Source organism: Diprion similis, chromosome 2 (assembly GCF_021155765.1).
Source record: "Diprion similis isolate iyDipSimi1 chromosome 2, iyDipSimi1.1, whole genome shotgun sequence".
NCBI lineage: Eukaryota > Metazoa > Arthropoda > Insecta > Hymenoptera > Diprionidae > Diprion > Diprion similis.
The window spans coordinates 9,954,624-9,973,561 of NC_060106.1; the positions used below are offsets into that span (position 1 = coordinate 9,954,624).

The window sequence follows — 18,938 nt, forward strand, 5'->3', positions numbered from 1 at the left end:
CCGTTTTTCGGGCGTCAACATACACAGCGGAATGTATATATGCATCCTGTACGTACACAATATAGGTATGTAGTCAATGTCGCGGAGAAACCGGCGAGCGAGATCAACGTTGTCAGAGTCTCTGGGTGCACGGTTTTTAGTGCCCGAGGAGTAGGTAGGTCTACGTTTCTTGACGAAGCTACAGTTTAATGTAAATGTCACTAGCAGAGCTGAGTCCCTCTCGTCGCGACGCGCGACGCACGGCTTACGTAAAGAGGCGTGTTTGACTGCTGACTGACGTGAGATAGGTAGCGTCGAACTGCAGGCGTTTGCTCTATCCGTCAGTTACAATGCACGCATGGTTGAACGAAACTTTTCAAATCATGCTAATAGCCCTGAGCTCAAACATTTCTACACGCGGTTCGGTGAAAATTTTTAGTCTTAGAATATCGCGCGTTTTCAAAAGGCTACAACGAATGTTCGTGTGGGGATCAGATTTCAAGTGCAGCCTTTCACCGCTAATTGGCTCCAGTAAAAGAGTTCGGAGAACTCGACTGCAACATCGTGAAATCAACAGCTGATAAAATATTACAAGATTTTCCGAGCCTTAGAATGCATCTTTTGAGACGTGATTAACGGTGAGTTGAAGCTGTGACAAGTATTCGTTGAACATCCGCGATCTGTATCAAAAACTACTGAGGAATTTACCGTAATTTCTATGGCTATATATACATGTCTATATATAGTTACACAGTCGATGTATAATGCATTCGTGCACCATGACGTAGAATACCTTGTGGATAAATTAGGTATCGATCAAAGAGACTTGAACCTTGCTTGCACGCAACGAACGGTCGACGAACTTTTTTATTCCTTTTTTTACCCGGAAGTAATCGTTTCAAATTTCAGTTAATATAAAGTTTCATTTCGTTTATTTCAATTGGTCTCCGGAGAAAGAGTGCAGGCGATAACAGTTACCTCGGACGACTGGCTTACGGCTTACCCCTCGAGGATAAATAAATTGCCATTAACCAACCGGCACGTGCCAAGGGCAGATGTGGGAAAGGCGTCGATTTGGCATGGGTTTAACCTGCCCAACGCGGAGGAAGCAATTGCCGATTTTATTGTTTAGTCAAAGTTCGTATTCGCGGGTTAAGGTACCGCCGACCTATTTTTTTAAGTTGTCAGTTCATGGAATTCGTAATATTTCGGACTATGTTACTGCAGGAAGTAATGAGCTGCAAGATATGCAAATACTGATAGGAATTTTGAAGAATTTTCAATCAGTCTGATAATGAATTGATAATATTGATGAATTCATTTTGTGTCTCATTATACGGTTTTCAGCGATTATTGGTAGTTTTATTTTTGAATAACTTATTCGTTGAATATAAATATAAGTATGCACGAGTGACGCAAGTGATAACTTTACGAAATAACTTTAATGTGCTCTGTATAGTGTTTACTGAATACCGCATTTCTTTACATTGGGATAACTGTACGACGGTTAGTAAATCGATGGTGAGCGTCCCTTTTTTTGCCTATACATACATACATTTGCCTAGACATGATAATTGTTTTCACTGTGTGAGCGTGCAGATTTTTACACTATGCAAATTCAAATGTCCGGCGCTTAAATTGTAAGAATAAGCTTGAATCGTTTGATGCCAGATTTTCTAATCAGCGTTATATGTGATCTGAGTAAATCAACGAATCAGAATTTATGTTACTTCGTATGAATTTCCGCAGCTTTCAGACAGAATTTTACGATAAAAGGTTCTACTTTTTACTGTCTGGTTTTTGTGACGGATGTAATAAAGAATCAGAGCAAAAGCTGCAAGTGCTGGTGATAAAATGTTAGTAATTTTACTTTTAAAATCGATTTATTCGTCCTATCGTGAAGCGTGGCTGTAAGCCCACTCTATACATGGTACAATTCCAGACCTTATTTACATGTTTTCGTAGTCAGCCGCAGGAGGTACAAGTGCGTAATATGTTTGATGGTCAGTATCGGGATAACCTGCTCCGTGAAATGTGAGGGTCATGTGTACGCAATCACCTATACGTATGTATAATATTTGTTAACCACTCGTTGTAGTACAATATTTATGTGCTCGATAGGCTCGCAACCATGGACCCATTACACATCCTACATGTTCACATCGAAAACAGAAGCGTACAAACATTTGAGCTGAAAAACGTGTACATACATCATATATACATTATAAATCATAGATACGAGTCGGTATAGCCAACGTACTTGAATATGATTGGATCAAAGTTTATTCGTAGATATTCAACACGAACAAAAATTGGTATTCTGGTTATTGTATAGTCACATTTGATATCGATTTTCGAGTAGTCAGCTAGCCCGGTTCTCTCAGATTAAAGACTTCAACCTTTAGCCACGTTTCCGTTTTCAGACACCAAGCCCGTAAAAACTTTCCTTTTCGGTAACCTTTTTCAAGACTGTTCATGATATCGACGCATCCAATCTCCAAGAAACTACGCAGGTCATTAGTTAATTAGATGTTTTCCAGGTGAACGTTGACGTGTGTATGTATTGCTTTATGTTTATTCGTCCTATTTAGAGCATCATTCACAAGGTACTGGGTTTCGTGGATGTAGACGTAAGCTTTTTAACTAATATACATGACGCGACTATTTTTCCTTCTTGTTTGCTCACATTTTTTAACGAATTAAATGAGTAGGCCATCGGGTATAGCAACATTTTATATATAAAACTGCTGTGATGTTTACGGAGTGTTTCTGTATGCTTCTACGTAGTTACCTATACCGTAAAAATTTGACTATATTAATGACACGGTGTAGATGAACGGCGTTCATATTTTTAATCAATTGATAACGAAACTTGGCTTCCATATTAAGCGGGCCGAACAGAATGGAAATCGAGCAAAAAATTCGTCCTCCGTTGGAGTTATTTTCAGGTCAGTACCTCCAAAGTCACTAAAAATCGATCGATTCCGAATTAGCGGAATATTTTACGTTCGTCAATATTATCTTAATAAATTTGAATTACGGACTTGAACAAACGTCACCGCGCATCCAGAATTATGCAAGCACAAGCGTAAAATCATCTCATGTATAAGGAGTTAAATTTCAACGTCTCAAATTTCACAACTCGCCAGAGAGATATCGTTTGATTCGTCGGAACGTTTCTAATCCACACCGAATCCGCAATCCTTACCGATTAACGGGGTCACTCGTTTCTGTTATTTGGAATTTGTATCCGAATCGTGTTTAGAAATGTATTGCAAAAGAACAGCGCAAACTTCGAATCCCATTCTCGATCGATATTCAAAATAATTTTTACCTTCTCTTTTCTCCCTTTTTCAAAAAATACAAGTCGCCTCAGGTATCCACACGAATTTAATAAAAATCCGAACGACTCTCCAATTTTCACTACAGCACTCTGCCGGAGAGGAGAGACAGAGGATCCTCTTAATCCGTGGAAAATTACGTCCAATCGTGACGAACAACAATTGCCGTCCCATTTTACCGGTGAAAGCAATCAGCTTGATGTGTACTCGTGACTTGACGGAATAATACAACGATTGGATAAAATCGAAATACGAACAGTAATAATAACGACTCGAATTATACGTTATACATCTCTTCTCGATTAATTCGCAACAATGTCGCGCTCACGGACACGTTGCACAAATATCAGTGACGGTTATGTTTGCTCTACGGAATATCCGCAGCGTGTCTACGTGTGATTACGCAACAATCACCGATTACTCAGCAGCAGTCGACCAGCTCGGGACTCGAAATGCTGGAAGTGCTTGAAGCCCGAAACCTGCAGGCCCTCGATCAATAGCTGTTTCGAATGAAATCATCAGAGATTTCAGCCCTCCAAATTAATTAATCGCCATTGTGGATACTGACGAACCAATTAAGGGCCTTCAGATTACTCCCCCCCCCCCCCCCCCCCTTCGCCCCGCTCCTAGCACGCGCACATTTACGAATGCAGAAACGGATAAGGATTACTGGGTCGCCAAAACACGTGCAGAGAAGCTGAAATCTGCAAGACACAAAGTTGTCGGTAATCGTTAATCAGATGGGTGTGACGCGCGAGCATATATTCGACTTCCTGGCCGTGATCCCTATATGCTACCAGTTCATATTATACACACCGCATATGTATGATAGCGTATCCGTGAGTCCTGTCTGACGTATTACGGCTCCCGGGAATCGCGGCCGTAAGCTGACGATAAGTTGGACGCAGTTTTGAGCATGCTTACGTCAATTGCTCCAGTCGTTCGGTTATCAGCTATGCCAAATGAGTAAGCCTTGGGATCACCGCTGACCGTGATTAGTTAGCCCGGACATTTAATTCTCACGGTACCCACGCGTCTATACTTGTATCTACGTACGTAGACGTACGTACGCGTAGTTTTCTCTACACAGTGAGCTACGCCATATCCAAATCGAATTTCCAGACACGTGGGCGACCGGATTCCCTCCCGAATAGGTACCTACGTCACACCGCACCGCCGCGGGGATAAGGAATCGAAAGCCTCGCAACCGAATTCAAAACGAGTCGTCAAGACGTATGCATTGCATACCTCGGAGGTTCCGGGCTTTGTATATTGTTTGTTATTAGTTTAATTGTTGTGCAGAACGGAGCTGCAAAGCGGCCAATGTCACAGTCCTTGTGTGTTCACATCGTCAGCTGCACGTAAGAGGCCACTGAAATCCTCCGTATTTCCACGACGGATCTATTGCGCAGCGAGGTTTTGCCTTCGGCTACAATTCGCGCTCTACCTTAATTTCTATCCCACTTCTGATCCCGTGGGATCCTTTGCGGCTCGTGATTAAATCAATTCGAAGGGATTTCTATGCGGTCGCAGGCAGGCAAAGCGTCCTGTCATGGTAATGCAATTTACGAAGGGCCCTAAGTTCGAGCTCAAGATCCGTATTTATTGGCAACTGCTGGAGGCTGCGATTGCGATACGATTCGTCTAAATTTTCATGCGAATCGATCGCAAGTCACCTGCATAAGTAACTGCGTCTAACGACGACCGCGCGCTGATTGAACGGTTGGATTTAATTAGCCTGCAGATGAAATGTCGGTATTAAACGAATTAACACTCTCTGATTAACACGCTACTGGCGAAGCGGTGTCGTTGCAAATCCCTCGAGAGTCCATTCTGCCGATGAAAAATAGCGCCGTATATTACTTTGCGTTATATGACCGCACAAGCGCTTTTATTGAGTCCTCAAATTGAGTGGAAGAGTTTGGAAAAGTTATGACGTATGAAAGACCAGAGATCAACGCTCGTTTGAAATGGTGTGAATTAGCAGATTCTCAACTTTATATTCCATTCGGGACGGAATTAGAGTTCCGAATTTCAAAAGTTTCAAAAGCGCCTGATTCCAAATTATTTAGTGGCGAAAATTGAAGTACAGAAATTAAACTTTTACCAAACGACAGAGTTTCGAAAGGTCGTAAACTCGACGACTTGAAGTTCCGAAATGCAAGATTCCGAAAATTCAAGTTACGATAGAACAAAATTTCGAAAAGTAAAGTTCCGGTAGAGCAAAATACCGAAAAATAAGGTTTCGATAAAGTATTATTCCGAAAATTAAAATGTACCCATATAGCGTCGTTGACTCAACGAGTAGATGTAAAAAATCAGAACGACAAGGATTCCGAACATAAAAATATCGAAAGTCCAAAACAAAAAAAGGTCGAAGCGGTGAAATTTCACCCAGTCTGAAATTCACACAATAAAAATCCTAAATCACTCGACAATTCGATATTTCAGATTTTTTAATTTTTTCATTTTCGCACTTTCGGAACTTTCCACTTTTACACAATTCTCCAAATTTTGATATTTCGTCAAAGTTTGATTTCGTTGCTTCAAGTTTTTCCACCAAAAAAGTCGGAATTTGGCACTTGCGGAACTTTTGAAATTCAGTATTTCAACCCGGCCCTTTCAATTCAATTTCGAAACTACACTACCTGCTGTGAAGACGGAAAGTTACGGAATCGTCACATTCGCCTGCCACCGAAAATTACCCAATTCGGGATAATCGCGGGCCTGCAAGCAGCGCGTTGGACACTCTGGAAAAACATGTATACGTTTATCATGTGTCGATGTGATGTCTGGGATACCACGAACGTTACTTCCGGTTTAATAAACCACGATTTCCGGCGTTTGTTATTCAAAACAAAATACCACTGACAGTGCAACGAAAACAGATAAGGGCATGGAAATTGCGGTTCTCCGCCGTTAAACTGGGATCGAAAACAATGACACGCCGTGTTATTGTATTGAGTAATGTAAATTATTTTTAATAATTTCCGGATATTCGACGATAAAAAAAACCGCGTTGTTGTGTTATTAAATGTTTCAATTTTTCATTCTCTAATACAAGCCTCGTATTTATATATATTTGCCGTATATATCACCGACAATTATGAGGAGGAATAAAAACATTTTCAGTAGCAATTATCGTATGTGAAATCGCAACAATATTTACACTTGGGTAATTATAATGTGATGAACCAAAAATAGGTAAGTAATTCTGATGTGATAATTATTTTCTTAGTCATTTGTTTATTATTCATTTTCTTCTTTTGTGTCATTTACAAGATGATTATAAATGTCAATCTTTCTAAGCGTAAAAATAGGTCATTGTAAAAGCATTGTATATATAGGTATGTATAAACGATGGAAGCTCATCCAGCGTGCAGTGAAAAATGCTTGGAGATTTCACGTGCTATTTCCTCCAAAATTGAAACATTTGTTGCATAATAGAAGATGATTGGTCGAGAATTCGTGTGTAAAGTTTCTGCAAATAATTGAATCCAATTTTTACTTGTACTTGTATTAATAAATTTGATGTTCGTCATTTTTACTATGATACTTGTTTAAAATACAAGATAAAATACTCATAATTAAACCTAAATAATAAAAATCATTAATTAACAGTATTTATCGTCCTGTTATAAGTTAATGAACAAAAAAGGTTTGAACTTGCGTAATGACCTGTAATTTTCATCGAAGCGAAATCCTATATTCTATGAACATATGAGGTTGAATTTATCGACGTTAGTGTTATTTTTAGCGATGCACGTTCAGAAAATACTGTAATATTCCGCGACGTTTCGAACTTCCTGAAATTCAGCACATTTTTATAAAGCAAAATCTACAAATACGCATTTCGGAAACTCAACTTCTACGATGTCCTTATAAGACTATCGAGTGATGAATTTTTTTCCTGTGTTTCGATGCGTTGATGTTACCAGCTTCAACCTCGTATGAAAATGTCGTTTAGGTAAATAACAACTAAAGAAAGGAACGCCATATATACCGAAGAAATTTGGCACAGAGTCCCTTTCATACCTCAACTCTCGATACCAATCCTAATATTTCGTATGCGCTAATTTGGGGTCCCAGGAAACTAATTGTTAAACATTTCTATAACGGTGCTCCTTTTCGTAAAACCGTCTCCGTACCTCTAGCAATTTCTCAACGTTTCGAGACACGCTAATTCAACTTCTTTGTCGCAGCTGTTGGAAGAATCGCTGAATTTTTCAGCAGTCTAATTGTCTCCCACCCGGCGCAATTACCAGTGAGCGATTCCGTGTAAAAGATTTTTCAAATACGCGCAAAACGCAATGGCAAACCCTGCAGGTCGGAATAATTCGGTGATCGGTACCATGCGCTGCGCATCATGAGGCGTTCCACATATTGCGTGCCATGCCGGTGTTAATTTGATACACGCTATAGCGTTTCATTCAGTGCACCAAAGTAGCGCGTTTCCTAATTTGGTTACGTAATTTGTGAATGAACTGGCCTGCACGCGAATTCGTACAGCCGTTTTGTGCGGTGGAAAATCGTGGCCGTCATTCTTAAGAAAAAATAAATAAATAACCTGGCAAATCGAGCCAGGAAAAACATCGCCTAGCCTATAGAAAATATTATTATACAACGAAAAGTCGATGATAAAACGACACGATAGAATCCCTAGCGTCTCGTCGCGGCTTATCCTTTCGTCGGGTCGTAAACCTGAAATGCGCAGTTTGGCATTTCTCATACCTGTTTCATTGCTTAAGCATAAGAGAATCTATCCGGAACGCGGGTCGACCATAGAAGTTTCAATTGAGTCATAGTCCGCGCTTCGTTGCCAATGCTTGCGCACACGAAGATTGGATATTATTTTCTTCATTCGCGAGTAAAGAGATTCGTTTTTCAACAGAAACTTATAAACGCTTCAGGTGTATATGATTCATGGATCTTCTTCGCCGCGCGTCGAAGCGTTCGATATTATTGCTTCAAGTTTCATTCTTTTGATTAATGACGATAATACGCGGGAAAATGCCGTTAAATGCGCGCAAGTATAAGTCGTATAGCCTTGCACTTGTCACAACAGACCTGCTATTTCATTAAACATTTTGCGGTGGGACCTTAGGCGGTGGTAAGTATATATGATGTGTGTAGTTGTGTAGATATTCCGAAACGAATAAGACATGTCGTGACTGGTGTGATGAAGGGGCGGCGGCGGCGGCGGTAACCCGAGAGGCGAAGTTTATTACAAGTGGAAAAGGAAAAAAACCAATTATAAAATACTGGCTACGTCGACGAGAGGAACAGGCATTACATACATTACATATATGCACGTAAAGGCGCTGCAAAAAAAAATACACACACACACACACATATGTATAATACATAGGTCTAGACAGTATACTGTACTCATATAGATATATATGTATATATAGTATATACGTACATGGCTAGGGACGATTCTCATTATTAACATGATATCGTTTCGCGTGATATTAATACAACACATATTATAGATCATACAAGGACCACACATCCTTAGCGAAGTTGAGATGCTCGGAAGGGCTAAGATGCTCGCCGCTTCCGGCTTTCAGCTTTACTCCGGTGCACAGTATCACCGTTATATGTGTCACGTTTTTGGGTGCGTGTGTGTATACCTATATGTGCCTGCGCAACAGCTTAAACCTCGTCGATTAAAAAGCCCGCCACGCGGCCTTCGAATGCCAATGATAAGAAGAGCAAGCAAACCTGGTGAACGGCTCGCTCCCCTCGAGGTCCACGACGCGAGTCGAGGAAGCAGTCGACGGATCGTCCCTTGACGTCTCTTCTTCTTCTTTTTCTTCTTCTTCTTCTTCGTCTCCTCCTCCGTTATTTCAATTTTTATCAAGTTTAATCCTAGAAACTTTTAAACAGGCTTCCGATACTTGACGCACCTACTTCGCTAGTCTTCCAGTACCGACCAAACCCCGCGACGCGCTTACACGGCTGGCTGCCGGATGACTATCGAATCGCGCTGTGAGGCCACCTTCCGAAGCCTCCACGATATCGCGGACCACGAGCGATACTCACGCCAGCCGCCCGGCGCCTCCACCACACCTCAGCCGCCTCGTCAGTCTGCCTGCTCCTCCGCCGCCTCTGCCGCCTTTTCTTTTCTTTTCTTTTCTTTTCTTTTCTTTTCTTTTCTTTTCTTTCCACGTTTGTGCCGCTGTTGCTTCTCTGCAGCGTTTTTTCGCTCGGGTGCATTGGGTATGGTTATTGAAGACGAGTGTTGCTCGATCAGATTCGCTTTTTACTCGCCGGCACTGGACTCGGTTTCACGTAATCAACCTCGTTATTATTTGAATTTGATATTAATTTGCCTACATATGTTTTTCTGATTAATAGCACTCTTCGAATGCAGAGATACGTCGCTGGACTTAGTTCACTTCCTTTCGTGCGAGCGTAATTAATTTTGCAATTTGCGTAGCGGAGGGGAAAAACTAAGTTCAAATATACCGGTATGATCCTGACGCCGCCAATTGTTTGACTGAACCTACTTAACATTTTCGTGTTTGTTTAAAACTGTATCACCAATCGATAAGATATCTACGGCTCTTTAGTTGTTATTAAGACGTCATCGACGTAGGATAATCGTAGTTTATTGTGGAAAAACGATTTTTCTTTTTCGCACTGGTTTAACGTATTACCAGTTACCACGTAATACTTATCGACGTTTGACCATGCGCTATGTTTAAAAAAAATTACAATCGACTGATCACGGTCGGTAAGACAATTTTCTATTCAATCTATTGTGGCTTTCGGGAGTCAAAAGCTTGATGAAAACGCCAACAGATGGAGACACACTTTGTTGATACGAGCACCCTCGCACATCTATAAATACATCGGACGCCATCTTTGGTGTTTACCAGTAGTAGCTGTAGCTGAAACTTCGTTTTAAGCTCGACTTTCGATGACAAGAGTGTATTTTCCGTTTTAAAATAGTGGCCGATAATCGGCAGTAAAAGCTTAAAGTATATCATGATGATTCTAAGAGTGTATCGAATACGTGATGTGTTCAGCAGTCGAAATTCCGTATCCGAGACGATGATTTAGTCGGAAAATAGTGTGAGCACGTAGAGTGCGAGATATCCGACATACATCTCTCGTCGTATGTGTGTTTAATGAAACGTCACTAGATTAATTTGCGACGACTAAACTGCGACATCGTCAATTACCGTGGACATGGAGCCGTCATCGAACACCGGAAGTGGGGATGGAAATGACACCAAGGGCAGGTGAGACCTTAATATCTATTTCTCTCTGTCGAAGGCAAGAGACGATGTTCAAACGTTCGAAATTCACCGTCCCTCGCTTGTTCGTACCATGTATGCACAAATGGCGATAAAGACAACACAAACATGTTTTTATTTTCACAAGACAGCAAAATTCGCATGCAGAAAATTACTCCTTAAATAGAAATTACCGCGATGTTCTCAACGCATATCGCACACAGGCAGACACGGATCATATGAGATATCGTATATGAGGCCTGCAGCCTCTATTTACTTAATCGCAAATGTACGAATACTGAGAAAATACTAATTGACAGTCATTCGTACCGTGAAACCAGTAAACCCAGAAATTCTGTCATATTGTGTTTATCCGCACGAATCGTGACTGGCGCGTTTCAAGCGAAAGCCACCGTGCCTTTTGTATTTGTAACGATATTCCGGAGTAAGATGCTCCCATGAAATACAATCAAGATCTATTTTACTTTGAGATTATTTGTCAAATCTTTGGCCAAAAAGACGCGCGAAACGCACGGATTATTGCCTGGCGGTAATGTCTGCCTGTCTAGATATCCCCTGCCGCCCCTCCCCCTCCTCCTCCTCTTTTCTCCTCATGGTTTTAAGTTATTTTTGTTATCTAGCTGCTGGGGGACCGAGTGGGGAGAAGGTCTTCACCCTTGGACTTTGTACGTCTCGTGCACAACTATGTGCAGCTTATACTATGCTTTTGTAGAAAAAATATTTAGCGAGCAGCGAACGTACAGCAGAGAAAAAAATTTCAATTTCACAATAGAGAAATTTTTCAAATTCTTGCACTCTTGGTACTTTCCATTTATCATGTATAATACTTTGTTTACTTTCAGCTGTTTGCTACTACGCTACGCGAGCCAGAATTCGCTCGACGAGAGCTCACAGAAACACATTCCGAGGGAAAATGGAAAGGACAAACCGCCCTATCGAAACCACCATCATACTAATCGGGCATTCGACGTGATGAATACCATGAGAAAGTACGTTTCACAATCAATAATTTCCATGTACCATGCGTAGGGAATGAGAAATATATATGTACACATCCGGTTTATACGGAGGAAAAATGCTGATCCTACGTGTATTTAAACACGCTTTTCGCAGATAGTTAAAGTCTCATTAATTCATATCACCAAATTTCGGTATATTATTATAACCTTATATGTTGTAACTTATATAGATGCGCTTTTATTTTCTCGATTTATTTTTTTGTGTGTTTTTTTTTTTCACTTCGCAACTTAACGCCTCCGTGACATAACAACATATCTGACAGTGACCTTTGCTAATTCATCATGATTTCAGTAACAAATTACGATCAATTTGGCTCCTGATTCAACGCTTGCGCGAAGATCAGAGCTCGGTCATTGGATGCGTATAATGAGCAAACTATTACACACTTTCTACTTCTAAAGGCGCCGCGATGTTCGGGAGGAAAAAACAAACAAACAAAAAATAGAATGAGAATAAATGGAGAGAAAAAAGAGATTACAACGGAACAGCCTCCGGTGAACAAACGGGCTAATCTTAAGGAGTTTCGTCATTCGCCGCATGAAACGCGTAGTGCAATTTGTTTGTCTGCTCTTTGCTTTTTTTTATCTTCTTCGTCTAGACTTTTTTATATTACGGACGGTCAGTACGTCACTAATTCAATACTCTGCGGAGTGTGGCATCTTTCGTTTATACCATCGATATAAATAATCTTGAGTATTGTGTGGAATTCTCGGTATAGTCCGATGAATTGCCGCGACCGGATCCAGGCGTTCTTTCGGTCTCTGTTAAAGATTAATGAAATACCCTCGAGTAATCACCGGCCGCTATATCACGCCGGAAGTTTAAAATTTATACCTCGTACTTGACTGTTTGACACGTAACGCCGTTTCATGCATGAACAGATTTTACTGCTTATTGTAACAGCGTGACACACCTCGTTTGAATATCATTATTCCTACCCTTCGAATGAAACCGGGAATTTTCATGGCACGAAGAAAGAGAATGTCAAAGGCAGCATATAGGAACTGGCGATGTATAATATAATTTGAAGATTGAAATATCACACTTTTACTACCCAAATGAATCACTTTCCATCACGTATAATGAAGATGTAGTTCGATCAATGCATCTTGAAAAATTCAAACGCAATTACAATATTCACATATCTTAAGTATCCGATAGGCTCGAATATTCTCAACTAATATGCTTCTATAAAGGTGAGGAGAGAAATCGCATCTACGATCTATTTAATCACAACTTTGGGCGAGGATAGGCGTAGACCTTAAGAATGGCGAGGAAGAAAAAACTTTAACGTAAGACACAATTAATCGTAGGCAAAATCTGCTTTGTGACGTGACCTTGGTGGCGGATGGCGGGGTGGAAGTTCCTGCCCACAAAATGGTGTTGGCCGCGTGCAGTCCCTACTTTTATGCGATGTTTACGAGCTTCGAGGAGCGGGAACGAGAGAGGATCACCCTGCAAGGTGTGGACCACGCCGCCCTCGACCTCCTTGTCGACTACGTCTACTCCGCGGAGGTCCACGTCACCGAGGACAACGTGCAGGTGCTCCTTCCGGCGGCGAATCTCCTCCAGCTAAACGACGTCCGTGACGCATGCTGCGACTTCCTTCAGGCCCAACTCCATCCGTCCAACTGCCTTGGCATCCGAGCCTTCGCCGATCTCCACGGGTGTCTGGAGCTCCTCGCGCACGCCGACAGCTACATAGAACAGCATTTTTCGTAAGAATCAAAGACACTGGTAACAAGCAATAAGTAATCGTTGCGCGGAGAAGTGTGCACGGTTCCTTCTTCTTCCCACCTTTCTTTCACTTTTGCTTTCGATCGTGCAGAGAGGTCGTCGAAGGCGAGGAGTTCCTCACCCTGACCCCGCAACAAGTCGCCAAGCTGATATGCAGCGATCGTTTGACCGTTCCGTCCGAGGAGAAGGTGTTCGAATGCGTTATATCATGGGTCCACAACGATCTGGAGCGAAGGCAAGACCACCTTGCTCAGCTGATGGAGCACGTCAGGCTGCCTCTCCTTTCTCAGGAGTACTTAGTCCAGAGAGTCGAACAGGAACCACTGCTCAAAGCTAACTTACAATGTGAGTTTTCGAAGCGACAGTGAACAGCGGGAAATGTCTATAGATATGTGTTAATATTGGCCGGAGGCGGAAGCGGATCAAGTGATTCAGTTTACACGGAATCGTTTCAGGCAAGGACTTTCTCATCGAAGCTTTGAAGTACCATCTCCTCAAAGGGGAGCAGAAGACCTTGTTCAAAACCGCAAGGACGAAGCCAAGACAACCGGTCGGTCTACCCAAGGTTCTATTAGTTGTCGGGGGACAAGCACCGAAGGCCATAAGAAGCGTTGAGTGCTACGATTTCAAAGAGGAACGATGGTACCAAGTTTCTGAGCTTCCTACGCGACGCTGTAGAGCTGGTGAGTTCTTTTTTATTATTCCCTTCATACTTTCGAATAAGATGTTCGCAATTACGCAGCATGAAAATATCGCACATATTTACTTTCGTCTTGGGACAGGACATCTTTTAGCTCACTTCTTATTTATCAATTATTAAATTGAGAATTTTCAAATTCGAACTATTTTGACAATTGGAACGAAAAAAAGTTGTGGTTTATTTACAAAAGTAATTAATTAGAAAATAATTATGTATAAAAAATTCAACATTCTTGAATGGTACAATTCGATAAGTTCCAAAAAGATATAATGTATACAATTATTATAGATGTATAGAATAACACAAGAGAGGAATGTGACATTTTTTTTACCATTATGCCAAGCTTCAGCATTTTTACCTGTGAATAATACCACTTAATTCAAGAAACTACGAATAAACTATTTAGAATTATTTTGCAGAAAAAATTCTCTTAAGGTAAAACAGCATGTGCCATGCCCCTTAAACCATGTTTGAGTTGATACTGATAAATGTGTCAATCATTCGAAATCCTGGAATTACAATTATCTCCTTAAAGAAATATGAAACAATGCATAGCAATGGTGTCTGAAGAATATCTCGTGCTCCCCATTCCCGCAGGACTTTCCGTTCTCGGTGGTCGAGTTTATGCTGTTGGAGGCTTCAACGGTTCTCTGAGAGTTCGAACAGTAGATGTTTACGATGCAGCGGCTGATCAATGGTCAGCCTGTCCGGGCATGGAGGCCCGAAGATCGACGCTGGGCGTCGCGGTCCTCGGCAACTGCATATACGCGGTTGGTGGTTTCGACGGTTCAACCGGATTGAACTCGGCCGAAGTCTACGACCCCCGGACCCATGAGTGGAGAATAATTGCACCGATGTCGACGAGGAGGAGCAGCGTCGGCGTCGGCGTCGTTAAGGGCCTTTTGTACGCGGTAAGTCACTGTTCTAATTCCCCCCATCGATCCTGCAAATTTTTTTATGAGAGTTCCATTTTACTGGGCTTTCGTTTGTGAAAGCAAATTATCATGTGTATAATTTATTCCAGGTTGGAGGCTATGACGGTGCCTCTCGGCAGTGCCTCTCGAGCGTCGAATGCTACAATCCGGAAACGGACCAGTGGAAAGCAGTGCCAGAAATGTCTTCACGTCGAAGTGGTGCCGGGGTTGGAGTCCTCGACGGTATCCTGTACGCCGTTGGAGGTCACGACGGACCTTTGGTAAGGAAAAGTGTCGAAGCCTTCAACCCGGAGACTAATCAGTGGACTCCCGTCAGCGACATGACTCTCTGTAGAAGAAACGCCGGTGAGTTTGTACCCGAACATCTTATTTTTATTAAAAAATAGGACATTTTTGAACCTTTTGGACAAGAAAGGTGAAGGTATATCAAGCATACATGTTTTTGTCGTATAAATTTGATTCAGTATCATGATTCGCTGGCGTTCATGGTTGCGCTAATTCCATCTTCACAGACTGTATGACGGATGAATGGTACAGTTATTGAATACCACTACCAAATTTTATCACTCAAAATTATAAAAAAAAACTCTTAAGTCCGTTGTTGAATGATTACACCAAGAAATAGATGGCAAGTCGTGTCCGTTATTGGATCTTTTTCTCCATTCAATCGTTCAAGCATCGACTGTTTCGCACCGTTCGCCCTGTGGTGAAAATTAACGCTTTCTTTCATACCACGATAGGGGTTGTCGCGTTGAACGGGATGTTGTACGTCGTTGGCGGGGATGACGGAACGTCGAATCTCTCCTCAGTCGAGGTGTACGCTCCGCGTACGGACACGTGGTTGACCCTTCCAGCGTGCATGGGAATCGGTCGCAGTTACGCCGGAGTGGCTATAATCGACAAGCCGTTGATGGGGACCCTGACGATGTGAGGTATGCCGGCCGCTGGACACCCGTTCGACGTAGATAACGACGTGGAATCGACCACCGATCATCTACGGGAATCGGGTCCCAGCGGCACTCCGTCGAACTACTCGGAGCAGAACGCGCCTCCGCTCTACCAGCAGCTTAGCCACGATTGCGAGGGGCCGCGTTGCTTGTGCCAGCGATACGAGAACGGAGAACTGGCCGCGGCTGTTCTGAACCAGAACCGGAACCCGAACGAGCTTAGGGATTACGAAAATCATCAGAACGTCGGGCGCGGACATCGGCGTCCAAACCAAAGCCACCCGAACCTCAATCCGAACTATCAAAACCCAATCGATTTCATCGCGAACGAGAACCATGCGGCCGGAAGAAGGGGCGGAAGTGGGCATGACCGCGACCGTCGGCACTACGAGCCTGAAGAAAACATTTACGAACGTCTCGACGAGGTGCAGGGCTGCAGGGAAGGCGATCACACCTACGAGCGCATAGACGATAGAGCGTGGCATCGCAGGGCTCGATACCGGACTTCCGGTCCCCAAAACGTAGCTGGACCCGGCGACGTTTACGTTGACTCTAGACGCATAACGGGGCCCTCGTGTCTGAGCAGGCTGGGGAGGAACTGTTTCTCGAGCGAGAACATCGCCTCCGCGTCGAACCGTCGCTACATCTATCAGCTCGGTCACAACTGCACGTGCCAATTTTGCAGGCATCTTGACGCCCGCGCTGTCTGCCAGTACTGCAACAACTTCCACGACAGACTCCGTTATCAGGATCCGGGGACCCTTCCCAACCTCGCCGGATCAAGACACTACATATATCAGCTCTCGAGGAGTTGCAAGTGCGCTTTGTGTCGGGACGATTCGCTTTATGCACGCTTCCCGGGCAACTCAAGACTCTCCGATTCGTTCAGGCGAGACTGCCACTGTCGGAATCCGGGAACGTGCTCGTGCAGGAACAGATTTTTGTCCTATTCAAATCCCGCGATCTACATCGGCAGGATCAACCACGCGGTAAACAATCCACTTTACGCGACCCCCGTCGGCATTCTAGACCCGAATCCGTCGACGTCGAGCGGCGCGCAAGGACTCGGTGAGCCCTCGACCAGCACCGGTCGGACCTCGGGGAATTACGCGTCGAGCAATCCTTCGAGCTCCGGGGTTTCCGCTTGTTCGGGAAATCGATCGAGCGATCGTCAGCACGTCTGCGATGACTCCTGCATACGAAATCCTAACCTCGGCGGTGTCTATCAGATCCTGGGTAAGTGTGAGAGAGCCGATTGTCATCACGGCAGGGTTTCGATACACTGGGTATTCGTGAATAAATGGGTTCCCTCGTGGGGTGCCCAGGATTCTGTACCCGAGGCCGAGGCTGACCCCGAACCCACGTCTAGAGATGACGAACCACGAAATCAGCCGGAAGGTGACGCGGACGAATCCTAATTTCCGACAATTTTTGCCTCCGCGTCAGTCAATTGTAAAGAAGATAGATGAAAATGTAAAAATAATAATATTAATAATAATTAGCCTAATACCTCTAATCCTTTCCTCTTTGAAAATTGTGAGCCTCAACAAGCGTATCTATGTTTCTTATCTCGTATATAATAAATCGATATGATCGTTCTGTTATTACATCACCTGATTGGATATAGAAACGTGTCGGTACGACCTTACACTCCTACACAAGTAACCGTCGGACGATGATAATTGTTACATGTGTCGTATGTATCTACCTATTGCCGTCTTTTAGGGAAAAAAATAATTATGATAATAAGTTAGTAATGCAGCTGAAGGTATCGCGTGACAGTGTAAATTAAAGTATAAATTAGTGTACCTAAATGATGTTTAGTCAAGTACTAGTTGAAATTTGTGATGAGAAGATTTATTATAATGTGGCGGTAGTTTGAACGATAATAATTCGAATACTATTGCGTGTCTATATTTTCTCTAATTGTTATATTTAAGCTGTTTCACGATTTAGATATCACTCGCCCAAATCTTTCGTACGAATATTTAGATAGAATATAACATAAAAATACTTTCAAATATCATTCCATTTTATTTAGACACTGACTATTTCTTATTTTCGGAGAAATTTTCTGCCCGCGGGTGTACGCGCATGTGTTCACGGTTTGCGTAAAACTATTGTTTAATTAACTTCTATCCAAACCTTTCCGACGTTGCCTGGAACACTCTGATTTTCTTTTCATCGTCAGTCTAGATGTACACCTACAACTGTCAGATTGAGCAGTCAGTATTAGATGTAGGTATAGTGGATACTATACAAATTGGTAGAAAATTAATATAAAAACATATTACATACATCTTTCTGTAAATTTATTTGTACAGAGGATACACACGATGCAGTTTAATACATACATCACGCCAATAACGTCAATTTTTAAGTATAGGTGCATTCACTTCAGTATGACGTCTCTACTGTACTTAAAACGCGAAGTGGCAAAGAACTTTGAAGAGCGGTGAAAGAAAATATATGAATAATGAATAATAAAAACAATAATTGAAGAGTTTTCCAAACAATTATTCTAAATCTGCGTATAAACTCAAAACAACAGCCAAAACCATTCTCGGCCTAATAAATTATTTAATGAAAAGTCATATTCTCGATCGTTATATATTATGGTGGAACGATAAGTAAAACGAAAAAATATGGGAATTATCGAATCTCAGATAAAATCTATTTAATTAATCATATGTGTATATTTATTTTTTGTAACTGAAACATTGTAAATTTCAAAAAAAGTATCTAGACAACTCGATGAAGTATGCTGTCTTTGATAATAATAACAACAACAACAACAACAATAATGATAATAATAATGATAGTAATAAAGTTCCTTGCATTCTTGATTTAATATTCGTGTCTCTCTTTAGATCCTGGGAGCGACAACTGGCTCGTAAATATCGCTGAAAAGCACCACGGAGTGACAGCTCAAAGTGATTAATAATCGAGTTCAGCTTGACAAACAGACGCAAAGGCGCGGTAATTGACTCGCGGAACGTCAAAGATGTGCG

The 18,938-nt window shown here is 42.2% G+C and overlaps 2 protein-coding genes across 3 annotated transcripts in view; one reads left to right on the top strand and one right to left on the bottom strand.

Annotated features, from left to right (window-relative positions):
* LOC124416470 (dual 3',5'-cyclic-AMP and -GMP phosphodiesterase 11) overlaps positions 1-9,196 on the bottom strand; it is an 89,863-nt gene extending 80,667 nt beyond the window's left edge. The window contains exon 1 of one of the 2 annotated variants that reach the window (XM_046897583.1): positions 9,048-9,196. The gene's annotated coding sequence lies outside the window, so the exon portion shown is untranslated. Of the gene's footprint in view, positions 1-8,835; positions 8,946-9,047 lie in introns of those variants that run through there. The other variant, XM_046897584.1, reaches the window with a different exon arrangement.
* Positions 9,197-10,139: 943 nt separating this feature from the next.
* Positions 10,140-15,911, top strand: LOC124416471 (ring canal kelch homolog). The gene is made up of 8 exons (XM_046897585.1): positions 10,140-10,573; positions 11,431-11,577; positions 12,922-13,326; positions 13,437-13,690; positions 13,801-14,028; positions 14,643-14,956; positions 15,070-15,325; positions 15,721-15,911. The coding sequence occupies exons 1-8, from the start codon at positions 10,521-10,523 to the stop codon at positions 15,909-15,911; spliced, it is 1,848 nt and encodes a 615-aa protein (XP_046753541.1). The 5' UTR covers positions 10,140-10,520.
* The last annotated feature ends 3,027 nt before the right edge of the window (positions 15,912-18,938 follow it).

Bases quoted from the DNA above. Each gene is read 5' to 3' on its own strand.
- LOC124416471 (XM_046897585.1), top strand. From the start codon at position 10,521: ATGGAGCCGTCATCGAACACCGGAAGTGGGGATGGAAATGACACCAAG. The intron at 11,578-12,921 runs GTACGTTTCACA...AATTAATCGTAG, and splicing joins GTGATGAATACCATGAGAAA to GCAAAATCTGCTTTGTGACG. The intron at 15,326-15,720 runs GTGAGTTTGTAC...ATACCACGATAG, and splicing joins TCTCTGTAGAAGAAACGCCG to GGGTTGTCGCGTTGAACGGG.